At 47.1% G+C, this 25700-nt stretch overlaps 1 protein-coding gene across 1 annotated transcript in view; it reads left to right on the top strand.

Moving 5' to 3' along the window:
* The window catches only part of LOC138372424 (tripartite motif-containing protein 59-like), a 60017-nt gene that overhangs the window by 22998 nt on the left and 11319 nt on the right, over positions 1-25700 (top strand). The window contains exons 3-4 of the mRNA XM_069337912.1: positions 8380-9051; positions 9500-9646. Of these exons, the coding sequence (XP_069194013.1) occupies positions 8380-9051; positions 9500-9646 (819 nt within the window). The remainder of the gene's footprint in view (positions 1-8379; positions 9052-9499; positions 9647-25700) is intronic.

Here is a 25700-nt window from a genome sequence, read left to right as displayed (position 1 = left end):
TCGAATCTTCCCATAGTAGAAAAACAGCTTGTCAAGGATTTGGGAATAATGATGTCCGACGATCTAACGTTTAGGGAGCATAACCAAGCAAATATTGCGTCAGCCAGAAAAATGATAGGATGGATTACGAGAACTTTCAAATCCAGGGATCCCATCACAATGGTTGTACTCTTCAAGTCACTTGTGTTGTCCCATCTCGAGTACTGCTCAGTACTCACTTACCCCTTCAGAGCAGAAGAGATTGCTGAAATAGAGGGAATACAGAGAACATATACGGCACGCATAGACGAGATAAATTATTGGGATCGTCTAAAAGCTCTCCAAATGTACTCTGTAGAAAGGAAACGAGAGAGATACCAAATAATATACACATGGAAAATACTGGAGGGCCATGTCCCAAATCTACACTGTAAAATAACAATGTACTAAAGTGAACGATATGGAAGAAAATGCAAGATTGAACCAGTGAAGAACAGAGGTGCCATAGGCACAATCAGAGAACACTATGAAGTTCAGAGGTCCGCGGTTGTTCAACGTCCTCCCAGCGAGCATAAGAAATATTGCCGGAACAATCGTGGACATCTTCAAGAGAAAACTGGACTGTTTTCTAAGAGAAATTCCAGATCAGCCGGGCTGTGGTGGGTATGTAGGCCTGTGGACCGCTCCAAGCAACAGCCTGGTGGACCATACTCTCACAAGTCGAGCCTGGCCTCGGGCCGGGCTTGGGGAGTAGAACAACTCCCAGAACCCCATCAAGCAGGTATCAAGCAGATAGTGGCACGGTCGGGTGGCTCCAGCTCTGGATTCTCTTGCTGTGCTGTGCTTGTTGTTCAGTACTGCTCTTACTGTGGATTGTGAGCTGGGAGTAATATTCACAGGTACTCGGGCTGCATGTGCTTAGGGTTACCTTCCTTGAGTGCCCTGTAAGTACTGCCCTTGGGGTTTGGGGTTACAAGTCACATTAGGGTCTACCTCTATAGTCTTTTGCTGCTTGGTAATTGACCACCCCGAGTGTTGAGGGTTTTCCTCTTTTCTTTACCTTGGGGTAAGTGGTAGTTTTTTGCACTGGTGGGGCGCGGGGTACTGCGCAGCTAATTTTCACCTATTACAGCAGCCGTCTCTGTTCCTCTTGGGTATGTTATCCTTTTGCAGGGTTTTTCTTTTTTGTGTTTTAGCCTGGTAGGGGGTCTGCCTTTGTGTCCCTAGCCCCTGTTAGTTAGGGTGTTGACTTCTTGTGTCTGGTGGTACCCCTTGTTTCGCCCCCATACGTGGATACGTCCCGGTTGTTCAGCTTTTGCAGTTTGTTTGGTAGACTTGTTAGGTGCCGGTTAGCAGTACCCCGCCTGGGCTTACCCTTAGCGATACCAGTGTAAGGGCCCCGGGAGTTCCCGAGGAGGTGCACGGGTCCGATGGATGTGACCCTGGGTCTCCTCTCACTTTGTGCACGTTTGAGGGTTGCTCTGTCCCCTTGTCTCAGGGCAACGCTCATTGTGTTTGCCACCGTCATGCTGCCTGTTGGGTTAGTGACACCTTCGACCCTGAGTCCTGCAAGCACTGTTGCTTGTTTGTGACTCAATTCACCCACTCTGATGATGATTTTCTTCGGGCACAGAGGGGTGAGGTGTTGCATGCTTCGTTAGTTGCTTCCCCGGATGCCCCCAAGGTTGCCCTGTTTTGCTTATAGTGACCCGGACTTGGGGTTGTTGGTCGCTTCGACCTTGATTCAGTCCGCACCCCTTCGTTCAGCCCCTGCTGTGGTTCATTCTGCCCCCCCCCCTTCCCTTGCTTCCTGCTCCGAAGCATCTGAGGGCTTCGTAGTTGGGGCAGGGTTTAGAGGTTTCTGCTACTCGGGCAGTGTCAGGGGTTGCCCCTTCCAGGGAGTCGATGGAGGCATTCGAGTCGGTTCCTCCAGCTGTAGTACCGGGGTCTGACCAATGGGCCCCCTCTCATCCTGTTTTTCCGGCATTTTCTTGTGAGGAAGGGGCTTTGGTGGATGACTCGCTCCCGGGGCCTGATGTGAAGATTCCTAGGGTTGGGGAGGAGTTGCCTTGGGAGTTTTGGGCCCCATTGGACCCTGCCGGGGGTTTTCCAATCTTGAGCAGGGCTTGCCGTTACGGGGAGTAGGGTTTTCCTTTTCCTCCTCTGCTTACAAGTTTTTTGGGCGTCGACCCCTCCCTGGGTTCGGTTCCATATCCCTTCGGGTCAGTCGGTTCCGTCCTGCCGGTGGGTACTTTTCGCCACTTTCTCACCCTTCTTAACTTGGACATGTATTCTCCATCATGTCACAGTCTTGTTCTTCTCGTATCAGGATCCTGCATGACCATTGGTCTCGGATATTGCTAGGCCCATATGAGCCTTCATGATTTTGTTTGCTTCTCTAGGATCTCAAAGGTTTGGGGAGGTCTTCGATACTTCCCATATTATTGGAACGTCTGGCAGCTTCCGGTGAGGCTTATCTTCAGTTCTTTATAGGACTCGTTGGTCCTCTTCAGTGCTCCTTCTTGGTTTTTGATACTATATCTAATTATTTATACCTACATCTTCTCTCCGTGCTCTGTCTCGGCGTTGATAATAATCGTTAAATACACCTAGTTGGCACCCTCCCCCACCAGGTGGGTAGCCAGGAAACTGTGTGGTTCAGACCTCATGTGTCCTGCGTATTAGCCGCGGGTGTTTGTTTTGTTTATGGACAGTGTACACAAGTGTTGGTGTTCCGCGTCCTTTTCTCTCGGGTACTTCGCCACTCTCACTCCTCTTATCTCTCCAGTCAGAGCCCAATAGATACTGGGGGGTGTTCTAGATTATGTACATGGGGAGGACACCTAGTTCTTTTCTCTGCATACGGGTGTATGACTCCGCATCCACCTCTACTCCTCGTCTTCTCCTCCTGCACATGCAACTCTGGCTGTATTCCACTAGCGATGCTCTTGGAATATTATAAGGCTATGCTGTGTCATGACACGATAGTGCATACGCTCTACAGGTGAGCTTATACGATCTGGCAACACTTTTGGCCAGGTGCTGGTTCGCGGTTCACGGAGTGTTGGGTATTGTTTGTGGCATTTTGTATGGGCCATTGCGTGCTTCTTACCGTGTCCTTTCTTTGTCAATCTGTATTGTTATTCATTACACGGTGGGGGCACAGCTCCGTCTTTCGAGTTCTTTCTTTAGTCTTTCAGTGCCTGGGTCTTTTCTTGCCTCTGGCCGCTCCTTCTTTGACTCCCACTATGCTCTCTGGACACTCGTTCATTGACCGTCGTGCAGTTCCTGGGGTGAGCCCTTCCATATCCATTGGATTCTCTGTGTGTATGTGTGTGTGTGTAGTAGTAGGTCCAGTTCATGACATTCCCATTTGCTCCCTCAGTCTTCTTTGTTCCTCATATTGCTTCTACTCTCTTGTCCCTAGTTGTTGGTGCTTGGACTGTCTTTAAGGTCATTTCCTATCTCTATACTACACATTGTGTTTTTTAGTATGTGCATATTGGCTATACTAATGTTTGTGCTAGGTTGGACTATGTCCATGTTCAGTTCCCTGATTTTGCACAGTTCGCGCGCTCAGATATGATCCTGTGTTCTTTCATCTTCTCCTTGTATGTCATTACCAGCTTCTGGGTTGCCCTGTATGCAGGTGGATGTAGATTCCGTTTGTCCTCTCCTGCCCCTACAGTGTCTTTTCGTTGGGTCAGGAGATGCTAGGTTTACGGCCCTGGCTCTGGCCTTTTCTTTGTGTTTCTTTCTGGACGGCATGTTTTTGTTTGCGTGCGTCGTTCTGCCTTGCCGGGGCTGGTTGCATTGCTCCTGTAGGATTCGGTGTCCCTATTTTTTGCATCGCGTCTTGCATTTCGGGTCGTGGTGCTTACTTTCTCGTTGACCTCGACCTGGGCCCTGACTCTTAGGTTTTCATCGCAATTTAGTTTTTGCTGTTTGCAGCGTCTGTGGTTCGGCGTTTTTCTGCTAGCGGCTTCATGTTGTTATCCGTTGTCGAACTTGTTGGTCCTTCAGGGGTCCTGGAGGGTTACCCCTTGGAAGGGGCATGTCTGCTCACCCGAGTTGGTTCTTTCCCGACTCGCCGGGTTGAGTTCCTGGTTTCCTGGCTTAACCCACCAGTTGACACGTTCCTCATCTCAAGATGACACTTCTCACGAGTTTCGCGACGGGACCACGGCGTCTCCGATCTCCTGAGGAGCTCGCTAGTATTGGGGAATTTTCTGTATGGCAGACGTTCCATCTGGTTCCTTGCTTGCCTTGATTTCCGGCGCTGCTTGCTCAGTGTTCGCATCCGGGGTTTTCCCGCAGCTCCGCCTCTTCCCATGCTCGGTCCGATCTGTGATGGGGCTGGTTCGGTTTCCGCCTCGAGTCTTCCAGTCTGGTATTTCTGTCTCGAGTCTCTCACCATCTGTTGGTGTTCAGGTGGCTTTGTTGATGATGTCCCACCTGTGTGCTTCGTCTCGGCAGCGGTATGTTTTTTTTTGGTGGTCCTTCCCTTTTCTTTTTGTCCCTTCGTAGGTAGGCTGCGTTTTTTTTGGTGTAGTCTTATCCTTCTTTTGTGGAGGTTCAGGACTGTCATCTTACCACATACTGTCACCTTGTCTTGTGCGGCACTGGTGGAGCTTCTCCGGTTTGCTTTGGTTTTGGTGTTCCTTCTGCACCAATTCGCGGGCTGTCTCTGGCGTGATTCACCTCCGGCCTGTTCATGTGCCGCTTGAGCCGTCCTGGTCCTTCGATTTGGGGCTTTCTCCTCTCTTCTCAGTTTCTTGTGACCCCTTCAGTTCTGGATTGGTTTTCCGAAGCTCTTTTCTTGTTAACATTGGCCTCTGGGGGTCGGGTCGGGGGAGCTTCATGCTCTCCTCCGGCACAGGGGTTTCTACTCCTTTGGTCCTTTGTGTTAGGTTGTTTGCTTGCAGCAGTCTTCTTTTCTGACAGAGATCATCAATTAACTTTGGTCAGGCCGGGGTTCATCATGTGTTGCGTCCGGTTGCAGAGCTCTGCCGTTATTTGCATGCCACAGCCTCAGTGGCCGGGGACGCGCTTTGAAATGCTCCGGTTTCCATTCTTCCCTGTTCCCGGGGGTGGGTCTCTCAGGTTTTCCACAGGGTTATTCGGTCCACCTAGCTTGTGGTCTATCTCCGTGCCCATGACGTTCGTAAGTTTGCTGCTCTTGCTGCCATCTTCGGTAACATTTCTTGGGCTGACAATCGGGCACGGGGTTTTTTGGCGGTCAAACAGGGTCCTGGCTGCATGCTACCTCATGAATGTTCTTGGGCCTAGTCGGGCCTGTGTCGCTTTGGGTCGGTGGTTGCAGCCTATTGTCTCGATTTCGTGTTGAGATGTGAGTATTGATCGACTCCCGGGTAAGTTCCTCTAGTTTTTGTCTTTGGTTAAGTAGTTCCAGGGAGCCGAAGGGGTTTCCTCCAGAAAACCAACGTTGAATGTAATGAAACGCCATTTTCTGGGTTAACCCCCGGAGGCTCCCCGTCAAACCCTCCCTCCCCTTAGTTGGCGTTTTTTCGCATGTTTTGACAGCCAGCCTAAGTTGGACAGCTCCACCCCCCCCCCTCCCGGGGAGGGTGGAGCTGCGCAGACATGCTGCACAGCTCGTTTGACATCGTGCTTGATTGCTCGTTTTCATTTGGGGAGTTCTGTCCACTTGTTTGGCTATTTTTGTTGTTTTAACCAGAATATGGGTTTGTTTTGAGACGCTTACCTTTCAGGGTGCCTGTCCCTGTCGATGGCAGATATAGAATGCTCCAAATCACATGTGCATTTCTATAGGCCATTGCTCCTCGTGCCTCTCTGAGAAGGCTTGTGGTCCCCGGTAGGCCTAGAACTCCATCCACACTGAGTGATGCCAAAGGTTAGGGATGTCTTTATCAGCCTCGATAGCTCTGGGAAGTCGAAGGGACTCACTCAGAAAATGGTGTTTCATTACATGCAATGCTGGTTTTTTAACATTTCTAACCAGTTGGATGAATTCTTGTTCTAAACTGAATTCCCCATTTCTAATCCTTTTGTACCAAGCTCTCTTTCTACATATAAGGTTCTTCAGATCCTTTGTTATCCATTTCGGGTCATTAGAATTGGATCTATTCAATTTGTATGGCATACTACGTTCCTGTGCTTTGTTTAGAATTTTTTTAGATAAGTTAAATTTTGAATACACATTGAAATCCCTCTTTACATCACCAATTGCTGGGTTCTCGTCTCGCACCAAGACCAGCCCACTCCCCATGCCCAGGACTTTCCACTCCATTTCACCCAAAAAAATTCTTTGACCATTAAAATCAGCTTTTTGAAAATCTGGCACCTTAACAGAATTTTCTCATATAAATCTATTCCATTCTACGCTAAATCTGATTTCTTATGATCTCTGTTCCCTAGCTCACTCCCTATTTCAATTTCATTAATTTGTGTTTCCCTGTTAACACTAAGTTTAAAATATTATTTTCCCATGTTGGTTCCTTAATGTGATGATTAAGAAAGCAATCATCAATTAATTTTAGAAAATCTTCTGCTTCATTATTCCCCAGTTCTGTTAATCCAGTTTATTCCACTAAAATTATAGTCACTCATGACACAAATCTGGCACCTTAACAGAATTTTCTCATATAAATCTATTCCATTCTACGCTAAATCTGATTTCTTATGATCTCTGTTCCCTAGCTCACTCCCTATTTCAATTTCATTAATTTGTGTTTCCCTGTTAACACTAAGTTTAAAATATTATTTTCCCATGTTGGTTCCTTAATGTGATGATTAAGAAAGCAATCATCAATTAATTTTAGAAAATCTTCTGCTTCATTATTCCCCAGTTCTGTTAATCCAGTTTATTCCACTAAAATTATAGTCACTCATGACACAAATACTGCTTGACCTAGATGCTCTAGATATTTCACCCCATAGATGCTTTGCTTCCATCCTGTCTAAGTTTGGTGGATTTTATATAACTCCTATTATAAGATTTTTAGCTTTTTCCTTTAATTCTAACCAAATAGTTTCTGTGTGTAGCTCAGTTTTGATTCCCTCTTTGAGAATACAATTCAAATTTTCCCCAACATATATGGCTACTCCCCCTTCCTCGTCTAATATATCTATCTGTGTGAAATAGTTTAAATACGTTTATTTGATATGCAGCTAATAGTTCTCTATTTTCTACTTTCATCCATGTTTCGGTAAGTGCAATAATATAATTTTTTTGTGTGCAGACGAGCATTTAAATTGTGTATTTTGTTTCTTAGACTCCTACTATTAGTGTAATATACCTTAAGTGTATTGTTATTTTGAGGCGTTTCTCTTTCTCTGTTCATTTTTGCCAATTTGCTTCCCCCACTAACACATACTTTTATTACCTCCTTTCTCCATATCAATTTCTATGCCACTATCCAGTTACAGTTTAAACCCAAACAAATGCCTCCAACCACAGGTTCCAATGAGTTGGCAACAGCAACCACCCCAGCCCTAGATAGATGTACTTCATCGCGAGCATACATGTCATTTCTTCCCTTGAAGTGTTCCCAGTTGTCTATGAATGATATTGCATTTAATTTGCAATATTTGTCCAGTTGGCAATTGACACCAAGTGCTCTCATCAACTATTCATTTCCAACTCCCTTTCTTGGAAGAATGCCACATATGACTGGGATTCTTCCCTTGCTCCCAACTAATTCTATGGCTGTCTTAGACCACTGTATCAGTGTCTCATTCCTAACTCGTTCTACAACATTTTCACCGGCACTGATACAAATAATGGGTTTGTTCCCATTTCCAGCCATAATATCATTCATGTTGTTAACAATGAATGAATGAATCACCAACTCCTGCTCTCGAATAGCAAACCCTTAACTTGTTCCCCCTATTCCTGGCACAAAACGTTCTAGCCAAATACCTCACCTGGGAATCTCCCACAACGAAAATTCACTTAAGTACTCCCATTACTTTGTGAGCATCTTGAGGGACTTGCGCTCCCTTCGTTGTCTTCCCTTTCGAGGGATTAAGACCAACTTAAACTAAGAATACTTGATCTTTCCTCCATTATCACATATGATACATACATTTCCTTCCAATATTCGTAAGAAAGTAAGGACGGGTTTTGTTAGTCTGTAATCTCGGGTACGGCTTACAAGCAGCCCTACTGCAATATGTTACCTAAAAATATTATCCTATACTCCGGGATATATTTACAAAAAATATTGGCCCTTCTGTGGATATGTTAATCTGTCAGTAATATTAACTCTGCTCTAGAATAGCTAATACAAAAAATGTATGTAAATATTATATAATTACTATTAGTAAAAAAAGTACCTGTACTGTAATATTACTTTTTTTCGAGGTGACACTGTACTGTAATAATACATATAGCTTAACCAAATATTCTTTCCACAGGATAACAAGCCAGAGGAATGTTCAGTGTGTTATAACGATTATGATGACAATCAGTTACGGCCTCGCACACTGCCGTGCGGCTACACATTCTGCTCCCAGTGTATTGACAATGCTATCGAGAATGGTCAACTGACCTGCCCCAGCTGCCGGGCCCAGCACGCTGCCACAGCTGCTACTCAGTTCCCAATTAGCTATGCTGTGGAGGCATTTGTTAGGAAACTCAAAAATATCCAGCTAACACAAAAGAAAACTGTACCAGTAAAAAAGAAGTTACATTCCCTGGTGCAGGAGCAGAAGAGCAGCATCAGCAGCCTCATTACTAGCTGTGAAGAGGTACTGTCCCAGCTGGGGGAGTACCGGGGGCAGCTGGGGGACTGGAAGACTCACCACCTCCAGCTCCAGGACAGACTCTATGCTCTGGTAGAGCAGAACAAGTCAGCAATGAAGATCTTGGAACTGGAGGATACCAGTGTGGTGGATATGACAACACAAGGAGAGGAAGGGAAGACTCAGCTGCAGGCCATGTTGGGGAGCCTCGACACAGTCAACACTCCACAGGAAGTTTACACAACCATAGGCACAGCTGATGAGTGCAGCATGAAGGTAGAAGATTGGCTCAAGAAGTGCCAGGAACTCTTCCCAGATGTCATGACTGTTCACACCTCAGTGAAGGTACGCTGCTGAAGGTCACATTGTTCTCACTCAACTGAGTGTAGTATTGCCTCTATATAAACACTTTTGACATGGAGACACATCAAGATGAGAGTTGACTTTATATATAGGAAACATTTTGCTCTAACACCTGAAACATTTTTATTAATAAAGTCAACTGTCATCTTGGTGTTTCTCTACACTGTGGTCAGTGTAGAGAAACAAAATTACTTATGTTATCAAATTACTTACTCATTCTGATGCTTCATTATAGTCCAGTTACTTTACTCAGCGCCTGATGCCTCATTATAGTCCAGGTTCCACACTAATGTTTGTGTTGGTAATGACAGGTGCAGGAGACCATCAGGGAGGCCCTGGAGATGATGACCACAGAGACAGGTGCCACAGCTGACCCCGTACACCTGGGAGACTCAGCCTCCACCATTAATGTTTGTGTTGGTAATGACAGGTGCAGGAGACCATCAGGGAGGCCCTGGAGATGACGACCACAGAGACAGGTGCCACAGCTGACCCCGTACACCTGGGACCCTCAGCCTCCAACATCATGGATAAAGTTCAGGAAATCACTGGACAGATCCCCCAGAAGCACTTAATAGTAAGTTTTTTTATTTTTTCTCATAGATCATATCACAAGATATTGAGTTGCGTTTCGAGGAGAGGAAGTTTGTTCTTAAGTATATCGAGGTTCCCCAAGGTCAACTATAGACTTTCCTTAACATACAATTCACAATAGATGCTTAACTCCTGGATAAAGATTTACTGGTAGGTAAACAGGGGCATCAGATGGAAGGAAACATGTGAACCATTTCTGTGCTGCACGGTTATCTTGAGGTTATCTTGAGATGATTTCGGGGCTTAGTGTCCCCGCGGCCCGGTCCTTGACCAGGCCTCCACCCCCAGGAAGCAGCTCATGCCAGCTGACTAACTCCGAGGTAAATATTTACTGCTAGGTATCTGGGGCATCAAGGTAAAAGAAAATCTGCCCGTTGTTTCTCACTGGCACCCAGAATCGAACTCGGCATCACAGGATCACGCGTCCAGTGTTCTGTCCGCTCAGCTACCGGCTCCGAGCCACAGGTTCGGTGATTGAACCCGGGATCCTGGCCCCCCTCACAGAGGCACAGAGAGCGGGTGACACTCCACCAACCTACCGGGAAAGCATCCAGGAAGACAGTGAACCAAAAAAAACACTGCTGGGTTCCAAGAGACTGAAGCCTTGAAACTGCCAACAAACTCCCAAACAATGCCAGCACCAACCTCCAGCCAGTAGAGGGGGGGGCTGGAGCTACAGGTCCAGCACCAACCTCCAGCCAGCAAAGGGGGGCGGGAGCTACAGGTCCAGCACCAACCTCAAGCCAGCAGAGGGGGGCGGAAGCTACAGGTCCAGCACCAACCCCCTGCCAATAGAAGGGGCTGGAGCTACAGGTCCAGCACCAACCCCTTGCCAATAGAAGGGGCTGGAGCTACGGGTCCAGCACCAACCCCTTGCCAATAGAGGGGGCTGGAGCTACAGGGCCACCACCAACCCCTTGCCAGAAGAGGGGGGCTGGAGCTACAGGTCCAGCACCAACCCCCTGCCAGTAGAAGAGGTCTGGAGCTACAGGTCCAGCACCAACCCTCTGCCAGTAGAGGGGGCTGGAGCTACAGGTCCAGCACCAACCCCCTGCCAGTAGAGGGTGCTGGAGCAACAGGTCCAGCACCAACCTCCCCGCCAGTAGAAGGGGGCTGGAGGTCCAGCACCAACCCCGTGCCAGTAGAGGGGGGCTGCAGCTACAGGTCCAGCACCAACCCCCTGCCAGTAGAGAGGGGTTGGAGCTACAGGTCCAGCACCAACCCCTGCCAGTAGAGGGGGCCTGGAGCTACAGGTCCAGCACCAACCCCTTGCCAGTAGCAAGGGGCTGGAGAAACAGGTCCAGCACCAACCCCCCTGCCAGTAGAGAGGGGCTGGAGCTACAGGTCCAGCACTGTGGGAAACGACCTGTGAGATTTATATTTATTTAATTTATATGAATTTATATTTATGTTAATTTGTATACTTCGATAGCAATTTGTATAATGATAAGTGGACTGTATTTCTGCAATAATCTCTTAATCTCACAAATCGATCCTCTACACATTAGGGGGGTTTATTAAATTAATATATATGCAGCCAATCAAACTACAGTAACTACATACATTGAAAAGGTTCCTTATCTTATAGTACAGCAGGTTAGTCCACCAGGTATAACTAGGGTGTAGACACCAAATTATCCTCTTTGAGGTAGCTTCCATATCACACAGTAACTGGTGCACAAAATCTTGCATCCTCGTCTTGACCTGTCAAAAGGGCGCTAGCTGTGAAGCCAGAAACCTAGTATATGACAAGTATTTCAGAGAAAACTGTACATGGAACATGAAGACCTGGCTTAATTACCTTTAGTTTGAGGCTTCCACGTGATCTAACCGGGTCACCCTATATCCTGACATTAATGGCCATAAATGAATGATAAACGGGTTTTGGATAGACACTTAACTTGAATTTGTAGACAGCGTGTTGACAATGGTACACCTTTGGTTTCCATAACACTACGTCCAAGTAAATTTAACAGGAGCTGAATTTGCTCCCGTGTGAGCCTCTGGTCTCGTATCAACTATGGCTGCCCTCCTTCCTCCCTCTGACGCCTGGCCTACTTGTCCAGATGTCAAAAAGTGATAGAAGGGTCACATTTACTCTACTTTAATATTGATAATTAAGTTAATTTATATAAGATGTTTTTATGATGGTAAAGTCCAAAGACTAATGTATTTAAGAATAATTCCCAGCAGAATAGCTGGTGAATTATAATTGTATGTGGTGATGATATCCCGTTTTCTATAGACGGTAATTCCACTACAAGTTACGTTTTCTATGGGTAACTTGTTTATACAACACAGCTATTATCTGTATGATATAAAATGGTGTCGGATTTTCCGACATAATTCCCCAGGGGGCTGCTCACGGGTCGAAGTCCTATTTAGAACAGACGAACACCGATACTCCTCCTTCGAATTATTAGATTAATCACACATTTGTGCGTCTGTTCGTACAGGACGGATGTCCCGTACTAGAGTTGCAGGGGTTAGAAGTCTAATGCAATTTCATTTCCCTGTCAACTCTTGAAAGGCTAATATTCAAGCCTTATTACATATTATTTAACCCAGAAGACTGGATGTGATCAAGTACTACAGTCAAGTATGATTCAGGGACTGCAGTGAGATCAGTGACATCAGATATAACTTGAAGTTTCTTCAGGTAACTGGTCACTGATATATAAACACTGAGGCCCATGGAATACATCTTGATTAAATAATAAATGTATCAAATCAGTCATCAGATTTATTGGGTTTTAATTTAGTTAATTGATTCAGAAGATTGAATAGCTCATCATTAAAGTAAAGTATGGTTCTGAGACTGCAGTGGATTCAGTGACATTGGTCGCAGTGACTTGTAGCTGTTTTAGGCTACTGTTCACTGATTTGCCACTGAGGCCTCATGAACTCATCTCCAGCTTTAAATGATGATACTAACATCAACCTCTGTTACTATAGTCAGCTGTAATCTCCTTAGTATAATGCTACTGGAGAAATATAATCAGCTGACAAATTTAGTTTCTATTGGTATTGTTTATCTGCAGGCATAGGTCTCCTCAGGCTTGATACTGGGCCTGAGAGTAATTTACCTCCTGCAGAGTTTAACATGGTTATACCCTGATATTTAGTAGGGCTACCAATGAATCGATGACAATAGTCTGTCCCAACAAGGAGACCGAAGTCAGTGAGGTGATCAGACTTAATATTATCTGCCAATTTTATTCCTCTATTTCTCAGGAATTTGGCTGTTACTCTCAGACCTTGAACTTGTAGGTCTACTGGTATTTTGTCCACCACAATGGCTTGTACTCGACAGACGTACCTGCCTAAACGTACTGATGGTTGTGCCACCTGGTAGACTTGAGGTCCTGCATCTGTTACAAACCCTGAGATGTTGAATGACATCTGGGCTACAGGCCTTAATTGTAATTCATCTGCCAACTTTTTAGTGATATATGTTCTCTGGGATCCTTGGTCAAACAACCCACGGGTATGGACCTTGGCCCTCTTATTCAGAATGGTAATTTTGGCAGTAGGCAAAGTCGTATTACCTTTAGACTTTGCCGATTGGACACTCTTTGTTTGTTGCACCTTGCAGTACTGTACTGTGGTGGGAATGCTATCTTCCACCTTGGGTCTTGAATACGTTAATTTCGTATATTTGCACAGTGCTGCATGGTGCCTACCTCTTCTACACCTGTTACAGGTGTTGAATTGGGTATCACAATAGTCTATGTTGTGTGACTTGAGACACCTTGCACATCTCCCTAATTCCTGGAGTCGCTCCATACGAATGTCTCTGGTTGGATAATTAGCACAACAGTATGTTGAATGTTTCCTTTTGCAGAACATACATGTCCCCCAGCCTACTGCACGTTTGGAAGTTACCGGTTTGGGTGAACTAGTAACAGTAGGCTTGGAGGATGCTGCTGCATTGTCAGATTTTCTGCAACTTGATGTTAGAGTAATTGACTGATGTTTATTTGGGGTAGTTGTTTTACCCTTTAATTGACTCTTATTTTCTATTTCTGAAGGCTTGCATGAGGCTTTAACTTCCTCATTTGCACGTCGTTTGTTTATGATGGAATGTAAACCTTCAGTGATGTCCTGTACTGTCAGGATGGTGTTATGTTGATGTGCATATAATTCATCTAGTATATCGCTGGACAATTTTCGTTGAAGGACTACTTTGGTCATCCATTCACTAGTAGTTATATCAACCTTAAGACTGAATATTCTTAGTAGTGACTCAAACTCCATGCTGAAGGATTGTAATGAGTCAGCAGTCTGATCAGGTTGAGGTAAATCCAGCAATTGTAGTACTAGATGTATGACAGTTTTCTCATTGCCAGCATTATTCCTAGGAGGCTGGACTGGGAAATTAGTGCTGTCGCTATTTTCATTTACATTTTCTACTACTGGTTCAGCTTCACCTCTAGTTTGGAGGCATGTTAACTTAGTGGCCTCAGGTATTGGGTTTTCAGAAACCACAGAGACTGTGGATAAATTGTCTGAGAACTGCTTAATTTCTGGTGGTATAATATTGGGTGAAGCTGTAGTGAGTGAAGCTTTCCTGGGTGAAGCTTTATCCTTGTTGATTAAAGGATCTAATCTGGCTTTACATTTATTCTCAAAAAGATCCAGATCATCCATAACATTATCTACTTTATTTGGTGTACTTGCTATTTGTTCTGATTCAATTATCCTGTGTAAATGTTCCAACCTGGCTTGAGTTTCTTCTTCATATTGTGCAAGGTCAGACAGGAATGGTTCCACATCTTCAACTACTATGTCGTCGTCGTGGACCTGATTTTGGTAAGATTTCCTATTTGCTTTCAATATATGCAATTGCGTTTGAATCTGTAACAGTGGTATTTTCAACCGACGATAATTAATTACAGGCTCATATAACAACTGTTCATATTGGTTGAGATCTCTTGTTAGTTGGCGTTTGCTTGATATTAAAGCACGCTTTGCTTTCTGTGGATTAGTCATGGTGACTTGTTAATTGGGCACCACTGGCTCATAAATTGTGAGCAAGTACTAATGGTAGCCTAGGGTTAATTCTGAACTCACTAGGCAATAATCCTACCTCTACTAGAGGTTAGCACTTAAAATTAATACACATTATATATATACAATCATCCACACTAATGATTTGAGTGATAAACCAGTGTCACTGGAAGTACCTTTAGGTTAGCTCTTCTATATCACCCTAGGATGGTAGAGACACTAATTAATCACTCAAAGGTGTAATGATCATAAGTAAATTATTATATATACAACTCAATTCGAGTTGATAAAAATTACACCCAAAATAGGGTCTGGACCATTCATTAATGGTGTTAGGTTGTTCAATATAGTACAACTGACTATAGTAATAATGGGACTAGGATGAACAATAATAGTTCAACTAGTCAGTATCCTACCCTGTTGTGGGTTGGCAATTAGTAAATATTATATTGAGATCACTAGTGCAATATATATTAAATAATTCTCTATTTTGGAGAAATAATATACACAATTATTGATAATAGCCTCTTAATTAGCCTCTATGAAACTTCTAATATTGTCTAGAAGTATTAAATATTATTAGTGACCTCGCGAAATAAAGTCCACAAAATTCGTAGATAATCTCTCGCGAAATATAACACCACGAAATCCGTGAACAATCTCACGAAGACCCCAGCCACTAATTTGGCTGGCTTCTATATTAGCGCTGTCATTTCACAGAATAACACGCCACCAAATGTCTGTGGGTGTGCATGAAACCGCTGATGAGGCTGAACTGAACTGAGGGAGGCTCCTGAGCTCCCTCGAGGCTACGCTTCCGTCTTTGACTGGCTGGCCTTTGTTTAAATAACACTGCACTAGTATATTTAATGAATCCACTGGTTAACTGGTTCATCCGGTACTAAGATGACCAAATGTGGGTTCAAAGAATCAAATAATCCGTCATCCGGTTCGAAGATGACCAAATAATGTGGGAACCGACCTGTGAGATTTATATTTATTTAATTTATATGAATATATATAGAATTTATATTTACGTTAATTTATATACTTCGATAGCAATTTGTATAATGATAAGTGGACTGTATTTCTGCAATAATCTCTTAATCTCACAAATCGATCCTCTACACATTAGGGGGGGTTTATTAAATTAATATATATGCAGCCAATCAAACTACAGTAACTACATACATTGAAAAGGTTCCTTATCTTATAGTACAGCAGGTTAGTCCACCAGGTATAACTAGGGTGTAGACACCAAATTATCCTCTTTGAGGTAGCTTCCATATCACCCAGTAACTGGTGCACAAAATCTTGCATCCTCGTCTTGACCTGTCAAAAGGGCGCTAGCTGTGAAGCCAGAAACCTAGTATATGACAAGTATTTCAGAGAAAACTGTACATGGAACATGAAGACCTGGCTTAATTACCTTTAGTTTGAGGCTTCCACGTGATCTAACCGGGTCACCCTATATCCTGACATTAATGGCCATAAATGAATGATAAACGGGTTTCGGATAGACACTTAACTTGAATTTGTAGACAGCGTGTTGACAATGGTACACCTTTGGTTTCCATAACACTACGTCCAAGTAAATTTAACAGGAGCTGAATTTGCTCCCGTGTGAGCCTCTGGTCTCGTATCAACTATGGCTGCCCTCCTTCCTCCCTCTGACGCCTGGCCTACTTGTCCAGATGTCAAAAAGTGATAGAAGGGTCACATTTACTCTACTTTAATATTGATAATTAAGTTAATTTATATAAGATGTTTTTATGATGGTAAAGTCCAAAGACTAATGTATTTAAGAATAATTCCCAGCAGAATAGCTGGTGAATTATAATTGTATGTGGTGATGATATCCCGTTTTCTATAGACGGTAATTCCACTACAAGTTACGTTTTCTATGGGTAACTTGTTTATACAACACAGCTATTATCTGTATGATATAAAATGGTGTCGGATTTTCCGACAAGCACCAACCCCCTGCAAGTAGAGGGGGGCTGGAGCTACAGGTCCAGCAACAACCCCTTGCCAGTTGAGGGGGGCTGGAGGTCCAGCACCAACCCCCCTGCCAGTAGAGAGGGGCTGGAGCTACAGGTCCAGCACCAACTCCCTGCCAGTAGAGGGGGGCTGTAGCTACAGGTCCAGCACCAACCCCTGCCAGTAGAGGGGGGCTGGAGCTACAGGTCCAGCAACAACCCCTTGCCAGTTGAGGGGGGCTGGAGGTCCAGCACCAACCCCCCCTGCCAGTAGAGAGGGGCTGGAGCTACAGGTCCAGCACCAACTCCCTGCCAGTAGAGGGGGGCTGGAGCTACAGGTCCAGCACCAACCCCTGCCAGTAGAGAGGGCTGGAGCTACAGGTCCAGCACCAACCCCTGCCAGTAGAGAGGGGCTGGAGCGACAGGTCCAGCACCAACTCCCTGCCAGTAGAGGGGGGCTGGAGCTACAGGTCTAGCACCAACCCCCTGCCAGTAGAGGGGGGCTGGAGCTACAGGTCCAGCACCAACCCCCTGCCAGTAGAAAGGGGGCTGGAGCTACAGGTCCAGCACCAACCCCCTGCCAGTAGAGGGGGCTGGAGCTACAGGTCCAGCAACAACCCCTTGCCAGTTGAGGGGGGCTGGAGGTCCAGCACCAACCCCCCTGCCAGTAGACAGGGGCTGGAGCTACAGGTCCAGCACCAACTCCCTGCCAGTAGAGGGGGGCTGGAGCTACAGGTCCAGCACCAATTCCCTGCCAGTAGATTGGGGCTGGAGCTACAGGTCCAGCACCAACCCCCTGCCAGTAGAGGGGGCTGGAGCTACAGGTCCAGCACCAACCCCCTGCCAGTAGAGGGGGGACTGGAGCTACAGGTCCAGCACCAACCCCCTGCCAGTAGAGGGGGGGCTGTTGCTACAGGTCCAGCACCAACCCCCTGCCAGTAGAGGGGGGCTGGAGCTACAGGTCCAGCACCAACCCCCTTCCAGTAGAGGTGGGCTGGAGCTACAGGTCCAGCACCAAGCCCCTGCCAGTAGAAGCGGGCTGGAACTACAGGTCCAGCACCAACCCCCTGCCAGTAGAGGCGAGCTGGAGCTACAGGTCCAGCACCAACCCCCTTCCAGTAGAGGTGGGCTTGAGCTACAGGTCCAGCACCAACCCCCTGCCAGTAGAGGGGGGCTGGAGCTACAGGTCCAGCATCAACCCCCTGCCATTAGAAGTGGGCTGGAGCTACAGTTCCAGCACTAACCCCTGCCAGTAGAGGGGGGCTGGAGCTACAGTTCCAGCACCAACCCCCTGCCATTAGAAGTGGGCTGGAGCTACAGTTCCAGCACTAACCCCTGCCAGTAGAGGGGGGCTGGAGCCACAGGTCCAGCACCAACCCCCAGCCATTAGAAGTGGGCTGGAGCTACAGTTCCAGCACTAACCCCTGCCAGTAGAGGAGGGCTGGAGCTACAGTTCCAGCACCAACCCCTGCCAGTAGAGGGGGTGGAGCTACAGGTCCAGCACCAACCCCCTGCCAGTAGAAGCGGGCTGGAACTACAGGTCCAGCACCAACCCCCTGCCAGTAGAAGGGGGCTGGAGCTACAGGTCCAGCACCAACCCCCTGCCAGTAGAGGGGGGCTGGAGCTACAGGTCCAGCACCAACCCCCTGCCAGTAGAGGGGGGCTGGAGCTACAGGCCCAGCACCAACCCCCTGCCAGTAGAGGCGAGCTGGAGCTACAGGTCCAGCACCAACCACCCTGCCAGTAGAGGGGGCTGGATCTACAGGTCCAGCACCAATCCCATGCCAGTAGAAGCGGGCTGGAGCTACAGGTCCAGCACCAACTCCCTGCCAGTAGAGGCGAGCTGGAGCTACAGGTCCAACACCATCCACCCTGCCAGCAGTGGGGGGTTGGGCTGGAGCTTAGGGTAGAGAGGAGGGAGGACTACCAAAACCTTCCAGAAGTGACACACAATATGGACAATCATTCATATTTGCAAACATTCATGGTTTAAAGCCAAAGTCAAGGAATAAAGTTAAGTTCATAAATGGCCTCCTATTCGAGTCAAACTCAATATTTGGGGCATTCACGGAAACTCATACAAAAGATTACATGGATGGTGAAATCTGGATTCCAAATTATAATTTATATAGATGTGATACAAAAACTAGGTCAAATGGAGGAGTAGGTCTGTATATTTAAGAAGACCTGGTATGCACAGAACTACCAAACTAAACTAATGAGGTGGTAGAGGTACTTGGAATTAAGGTAGAGAAACTAAACCTAATTATTATTCTAATATATAAACCGCCAGATACAACGGTTGAGGAATTCACAGAGCAGATGCACAAAATAGAGAACATACTTGATAACCTAGCAAACCCAGCTCCAGATATTATCTTCCTTGGAGATTTCAATTTACCGAGTCTAAGATGGAGAACGGCAAACACAAATATCATAGCAGGGAATGACCCGGGAAATAACCAACCACAGGTCAGAGAACTTTTGAGATTCTGTGACAAATTCTCGCTCAATCAACAGATTACAGAACCAACTAGGAACGAAAACACACTAGACTTGTTATTCACAAACAATGATGAACTAATCAGAGACATCACAATCTCAGATACTTCATACTCAGACCATAAGCTCATTGAAGTGCGAACTAGCATAAATAACGGTAGTAGGTCTAAGAGACCCAACAAGCAAGAAGGAATATTCAATCAATTCAATTTAAACAATAGGAGGATTGACTGGGAAAAAATAAATGTAGACCTTGCAACCATTCAATGGGAGACGGTTTTAAGCGACAAAACTCCCACACAGGGTATAGCTCAACTGACAGCTGAAGCTTACAAGGTCTGCTTGAAGCACGTGCCTATGAGGAGGGGCAGAAAGAGGACCACTCTAGAAAGAGAACGCAGACGACTGTACAGGAGAAGGAAAAAAATAACGGAAATGCTTCGGCAGACACAACTATCACAAGCAAGGAAAACAAGCCTAAGCAGGGAGATCGAAGAAATAGAACAAACGGTGAAACGATCATATGAGTCTTAGGAAATGGAATTGGAACAGAAAGCTATACAAGAGATAAGGAAAAATCCAAAATATTTTTTCTCATACACAAAATCAAAATCCAAAACCTCGACCAGTATTGGACCGTTAATTACAAATGAAGGTACGTACACAGAGGACAACAAAGAGATTAGTGAAATTCTAAGAGGCCAGTATGAGGCTATGTTTAGCACACCAATAAACAACATGAAAGTTGATGACCCAGACAGCTTCATTATGAATGACATTCAAGCTGCAGATAATATAACGGATATTACCACAAACTCGGAAGACTTTGAAAGAGAAATTGACAATATGCCTATGCACTCAGCTCCTGGGCCTGACTCATGGAATTCAATACTCATAAAGAAATGTAAAGTACCAGTAGCGAGAGCACGCAGCATAATATGGAGAAAGAGCCTGGATACAGGGGAGATACCAGCAGCACTTAAATCTTCAGATATAGCTCCGTTGCACAAGGGGGGGGGGGGGGGAAGGAAAGCCTTGGCAAAAAATTACTGGCCAGTTGCACTAACATCACACATAATAAAAGTGTTTAAAAGAGTGATTAGGAATCAAATTTCTAGTTTTATGGAAAACAATGAATTGCACAATCCAGGACAACATGAATTTAGAGCGGGAAGATCCTGTCTGTCACAGTTACTCAACCACTATTGTCGGAAAATCCGACACCATTTAATAATCATACAGATAATAATTGCTGCTGTATTACCAACAAGTTACCCATAGAAAACGTAACTTGTAGTGGAATTACCGTCTATAGAAAACGGGATATCATCACCACATACTATTATATTCTCCACCTATTATGGTGGGAATTATTCTTAAATACATTAGTCTTTGGACTTTACCATCATAAAACCATCTCATATAAATTAACTTAATTATCAATATTAAAGTAGAGTAAATGTGACCCTTCTATCACTTTCTGTCATGTGGACAATGTAAGCCAGGCGTCAGAGTGAGGAGGAAGGGGCAGCCATTGTTTATACTAGACCAGAGGCTCTCGGGAGCAAATACGGCTCCTGTTAAATTTACTTGGACGTAGTGTTATGGAAACCAAAAGTGTACCATTATCAACACGCTGTCTACAAATCAAGTTAAGTGTTCTTTCCGAAACCCATTATCTATCATTAGTGGCCATTAATGTCATTATATAGGGTGACCCGGTTAGAGCACGTGGTAGCCTCAAACTAAAGGTAATTAAGCCAGGTCTTCATGTTCCATGTATAGTGTTTTCTCTGATATAGCTTGTCATATATAGAATCTGGCTTTACAGCTAGCGCCCTTTTGACAGGTCAAGACGAGGAAGCATATGCTTTGTGCATCAGTTACCTGGGTGATGGAAGCTACCTCAAAGAGGATAATTTGGTGTCTACACCCTAGTTATACCTGGTGGACTAAAGCTTGCTGTACAAATAAGATAAGGAACCTTTTCAATGTATGTAGTTAATACTGTAGTTTGATTGGCTGCATATATATTCAATTAATATAAACCCCCCCCCCCCTAATGTGTAGAGGATCGATTTGTGAGATTGAGATTATTGCAGAAATACAGTCCACTTATCATTATACAAATTGCTATCGCAGTATATAAATTAACGTAAATATAAATTCATATAAATTAAATAAATGTAAATCTCACAGGTCGGTTCCCACAACTATGACAAAATCCCAGAAGCTCTAGAAGAAAAGCAAAATGCAGATGTTGTATACTGCTGTATACGTTGTATACGTTGTATGATGTTTATACAGATGTTGTAAAGGGGTACTTTGATGTTGTACTTTGCAAAGGGGTTCAACAAATGTGACCATGGGGTGATAGCTCACAAAATGAGGTCAATGGGAATAACTGGAAAAGTAGGACGCTGGATACTCAATTTCCTGTTGAACAGAACACAAAGAGTAACAGTCAATCAGATAAAATCGAGTCCAAGCGATGTTAAAAGCTCTGTACCTCAAGGTACAGTCCTTGCACCGCTACTGTTCCTTATTCTCATATCTGATATAGACAAAAATACAAGTCACAACTTCGAGTCGTCCTTAGCAGATGACACAAAAATCAGCATGAAACTTACCTCTGCTGAAGACATTGAAAAAATACAAGCAGATGTCAACAAAGTTTTTCGATTGGGCAGCAGAAAATAACATGATGTTTAACAGTGAAAATTTCAGGTACTCAGGTTCGGCAAAAATGAGGATCTGAAACATAATACAGGGTACAAAACACAATCGAATCTTCCCATAGTAGAAAAACAGCATGTCAAGGATTTGGGAATAATGATGTCCGACGATCTAACGTTTAGGGAGCATAACCAAGCAAGCAAGGCGTCAGTCAGAAAAATGATCGGATGGATTACGAGAACTTTCAAATCCAGGGATCCCATCACAATGGTTGTACTCTTCAAGTCACTTGTGTTCTCCCGTCTCGAGTACTGCTCAGTACTCACTTCCCCCTTCAGAGCAGGAGAGATTGCTGAAATAGAGGGAATACAGAGAACATATAAGGCACACATAGACGACATAAAACACCTAAATTATTGGGATCGTCTCAAAGCTCTCCAAATGTACTCTCTAGAAAGGAGACGAGAGAGATACCACATAATATACACATGGAAAATACTGGAGGGTCAGGTCCCAAATCTACACAGTAAAATAACAACGTACTGGAGTGAACAATATTGAAGAAAATGCAAGATTAAACCAGTGAAGAGCAGAGGTGCCATAGGCACAATCAGAGAGCACTGAATAAACATCAGAGGTCCGCGGTTGTTCAACGTCCTCCCAGCGACTATAAGAAATATTGCCGGAACAACCATGGACATCTTCAAGAGAAAATTGGACTGTTTTCTAAGAGAAGTTCCGGATCAGCCGGGCTGTGGTGGGTATGTGGCCCTGTGGACCGCTCCAAGCAACAGCCTGGTGGACCAAACTCTCACAAGTCGAGCCTGGCCTCGGGCCGGGCTTGGGGAGTAGAAGAACTCGCAGAACCCCATCAACCAGGAACAGGTCTGGCACCAAGCCCCTGCCAGTAGAGGAGGGCTGGAGCTACAGGTCCAGCACCAACCCCCTGCCAGTAGAGGGGGGCTGGATCTACAGGTCCCGCACCAACCCCCAGCCAGTAGAGGAAAGCTGAAGCTACAGGTCCAGCACCAACCCCCTGCCAGTAGAAGAGGGCTGGAGCTACAGGTCCAGCACCATCCACCCTGCCAGTAGAGGGGGTGCTGCAGCTACAGGTCCAGCACCATCCCCCTGCCAGTAGAGGTGGGCTGGAGCTACAGGTCCAGCACCATCCCCCTGCCAGTAGAGGTGGGCTGGAGCTACAGGTCCAGCACCAACCCCCTGCCAGTAGAGGTGGGCTTGAGCTGCAGGTCCAGAACCATCCCCCTGCCAGTAGAGGGGGGCTGGAGCTACAGGTCCAGCATCAACTCCGTGCCAATAGAGGGAGGGGGGGCTGGAGCTACATATCCAGCACCAACCCCCTGCCAGTAGAGGTGGGCTTGAGCTACAGGTCCAGAACCAATCCCCTGCCAGTAGAGACAGAGGGGCTGGAGCTTCAGGTCCAGAACCAACTCCCTGCCAGTAGAGGTGGGCTGAGCAACAGGTCCAGCACCAACCCCCTGCCAGTAGAGGGGGGGGGGGGAGGGTGGAGCTACAGGTCCAATACTAATCCCCTGCTTGTAGAGGCGGGCTGGAGCTACAGGTTCAGGACAAACCCCCTGCCAGAAGGGAGTGGCTGGAACTACAGGTCCTGAATCAACCCCCTGCCAGGAGAGGGGGGCTGGAGCTAAAGGTCCAGGACCAACCCCCTGCCAGGAGAGGGGGGGGGCTGGAGCTACAGGTCCGGCACCAACCCCCTGCCAGTAGAGGGGGGGCTGGAGCTACAGGTCCAGCACCAACCCCCTGCCAGGAGAGGGGGGGGTGGCTACAGGTCCAGCACCAACCCCCTGCCAGTAGAGAGGGGGCTGGAGCTACAGGTCCAGCACCAACCCCCTGCCATTAGAAAGGGCCTGGGGTTACAGGTCCAGCACCAACCCCCTGCCAGGAGAGGGGGGGTGGCTACAGGTCCAGCACCAACCTGCCAGTAGAGGGGGGCTGGAGCTACAGGTCCAGCACCAACCCCCTGCCAGGAGAGGGGGGCTGGAGCTACAGGTGCAGCACCAACCCACTGCCATTAGAGGAAGGGCTGAAGCTACTGGTCCAGCGCCATCCCCCTGCCAGTAGAGGTGGGCTGGAGCTACAGGTCCAGCACCAACCCACTGCCATTAGAAGCGGGCTGGGGCTACAGGTCCAACTCCAACCCCCTGCCAGTAGAGGAGGGGCTGAAGCTACTGGTCCAGCGCCAACCCCCTGCCAGTAGAGGTGGGCTGGAGCTACAGGTCCAGAACCAAACCCCTGCCAGTAGAGGGGGACTGGAGCTACAGGTCCAGCACCAACCCCCTGCCAGTAGAGGTGGGCTGGAGCTACAGGTCCATCACGCATCCCTTGCCAGTAGAGGTGGGGCTGGTGCTACAGGTCCAGCACCAACCCCCTGCCAGTAGAGTTGGCCTAAAGCTACAGGTCCAGCAGCAACCCCCGCCCAGTAGAGGGAGGCTGGAGCTACAGGTCCTGCATCAACCCCCTGCCAGTAGAGGGGGGCTGGAGCTACAGGTCCAACATCAACCCCCTGCAAGTAGAGAGGGGCTGGAGCTTCAAAGGCCAGCACCAACCCCCTGCCAGTAGAGGAGGGCTGGAGCTACAGGTCCAGCACCAACCCCCTGCCAGTTTCAGGAGGGGGCTGGAGCTACTGGTCAAGGACCTACCCCCTGCCAATAAAGAAGACGGTGCAGCTACAGGTCCTGTATCAACCCCCTGCCAGAAGAGGGGGCCTTGAGCTACAGGTCCAGCACCATCCTCCTGCCAGTAGAGGGGCGCTGGAACTAATGGTCCAGCACTAAACCCCTGCCAGTAGAAGGGGGGCTGGAGCTACAGATCCAGCTCCAACCCCAAGCCAGTAGAGGGGGAGTGCCCTGGAGCTACAGATCCAGCACCAACCCTTTGCCAGTAGAGGGTGCCTGGAGCTACAGGTCCAGCACCAACCCACTGCCATTAGAGGAAGGGCTGAAGCTACTGGTCCAACGTCAACCCCTTGCCAGTAGAGGTGGGCTGGAGCTACAGGTCCAGCACCAACCCACTGCCATTAGAGGAAGGGCTGAAGCTACTGGTCCAGCGCCAACCCCCTGCCAGTAGAGGTGGGCTGGAGCTACAGGTCCAGCACCAACCCACTGCCATTAGAAGGGGGCTGGGGCTACAGGTCCAACTCCAACCCCCTGCCAGTAGAGGAGGGGCTGAAGCTACTGGTCCAGCGCCAACCCCCTGCCAGTAGAGGTGGGCTGGAGCTACAGGTCCATCACGCAACCCCTGCCAGTAGAGGTGGGGCTGGTGCTACAGGTCCAGCACCAACCCCCTGCCAGTAGAAGGGAGCTGGAACTACGGGTACAGCACCAACCCCCTGCCAGTACAGGGGGACTGGAGCTACAGGTCCAGCAGCAACCCCCGCCCAGTAGAGGGAGGCTGCAGCTACAGGTCCAGCACCAATCCCCCTGCCAGTAGAGGGGGGGGGGGGCTTGAGCTATTGGTCTAGCACCAACCCCCTGCCAGTAGAGAGGGGATGGAGCTACAGGTTCAGCACCAACCCCTTGCCCGTAGAGGGGGGATGGAGCTACAGGTTCAGCACCAACCCCTTGCCAGTAGAAGACGACTGGAGCTACTGGTCCAGCACCAACCCCCTGCCAGTAGAGGGGGGCTGAACCTACAGTTCCAGCATCAACCCCCTGCCAGTAAAGGGGGGCTGGAGCTACAGGTCCAGCACCAACCCCCTGCCAGTTTCAGGAGGGGGCTGGAGCTACTGGTCAAGGACCTACCCCCTGCCAATAAAGAAGAGGGTGCAGCTACAGGTCCTGTATCAACCCCCTGCCAGTAGAGGGGGCCTTGAGCTACAGGTCCAGCACCATC

The sequence above is a fragment of the Procambarus clarkii genome, chromosome 38 (assembly GCF_040958095.1).
Source record: "Procambarus clarkii isolate CNS0578487 chromosome 38, FALCON_Pclarkii_2.0, whole genome shotgun sequence".
Taxonomy (NCBI): domain Eukaryota; kingdom Metazoa; phylum Arthropoda; class Malacostraca; order Decapoda; family Cambaridae; genus Procambarus; species Procambarus clarkii.
The sequence above is the reverse complement of the archived record's forward strand: the minus strand, read 5'-3'. Positions and strand labels throughout refer to the sequence as shown.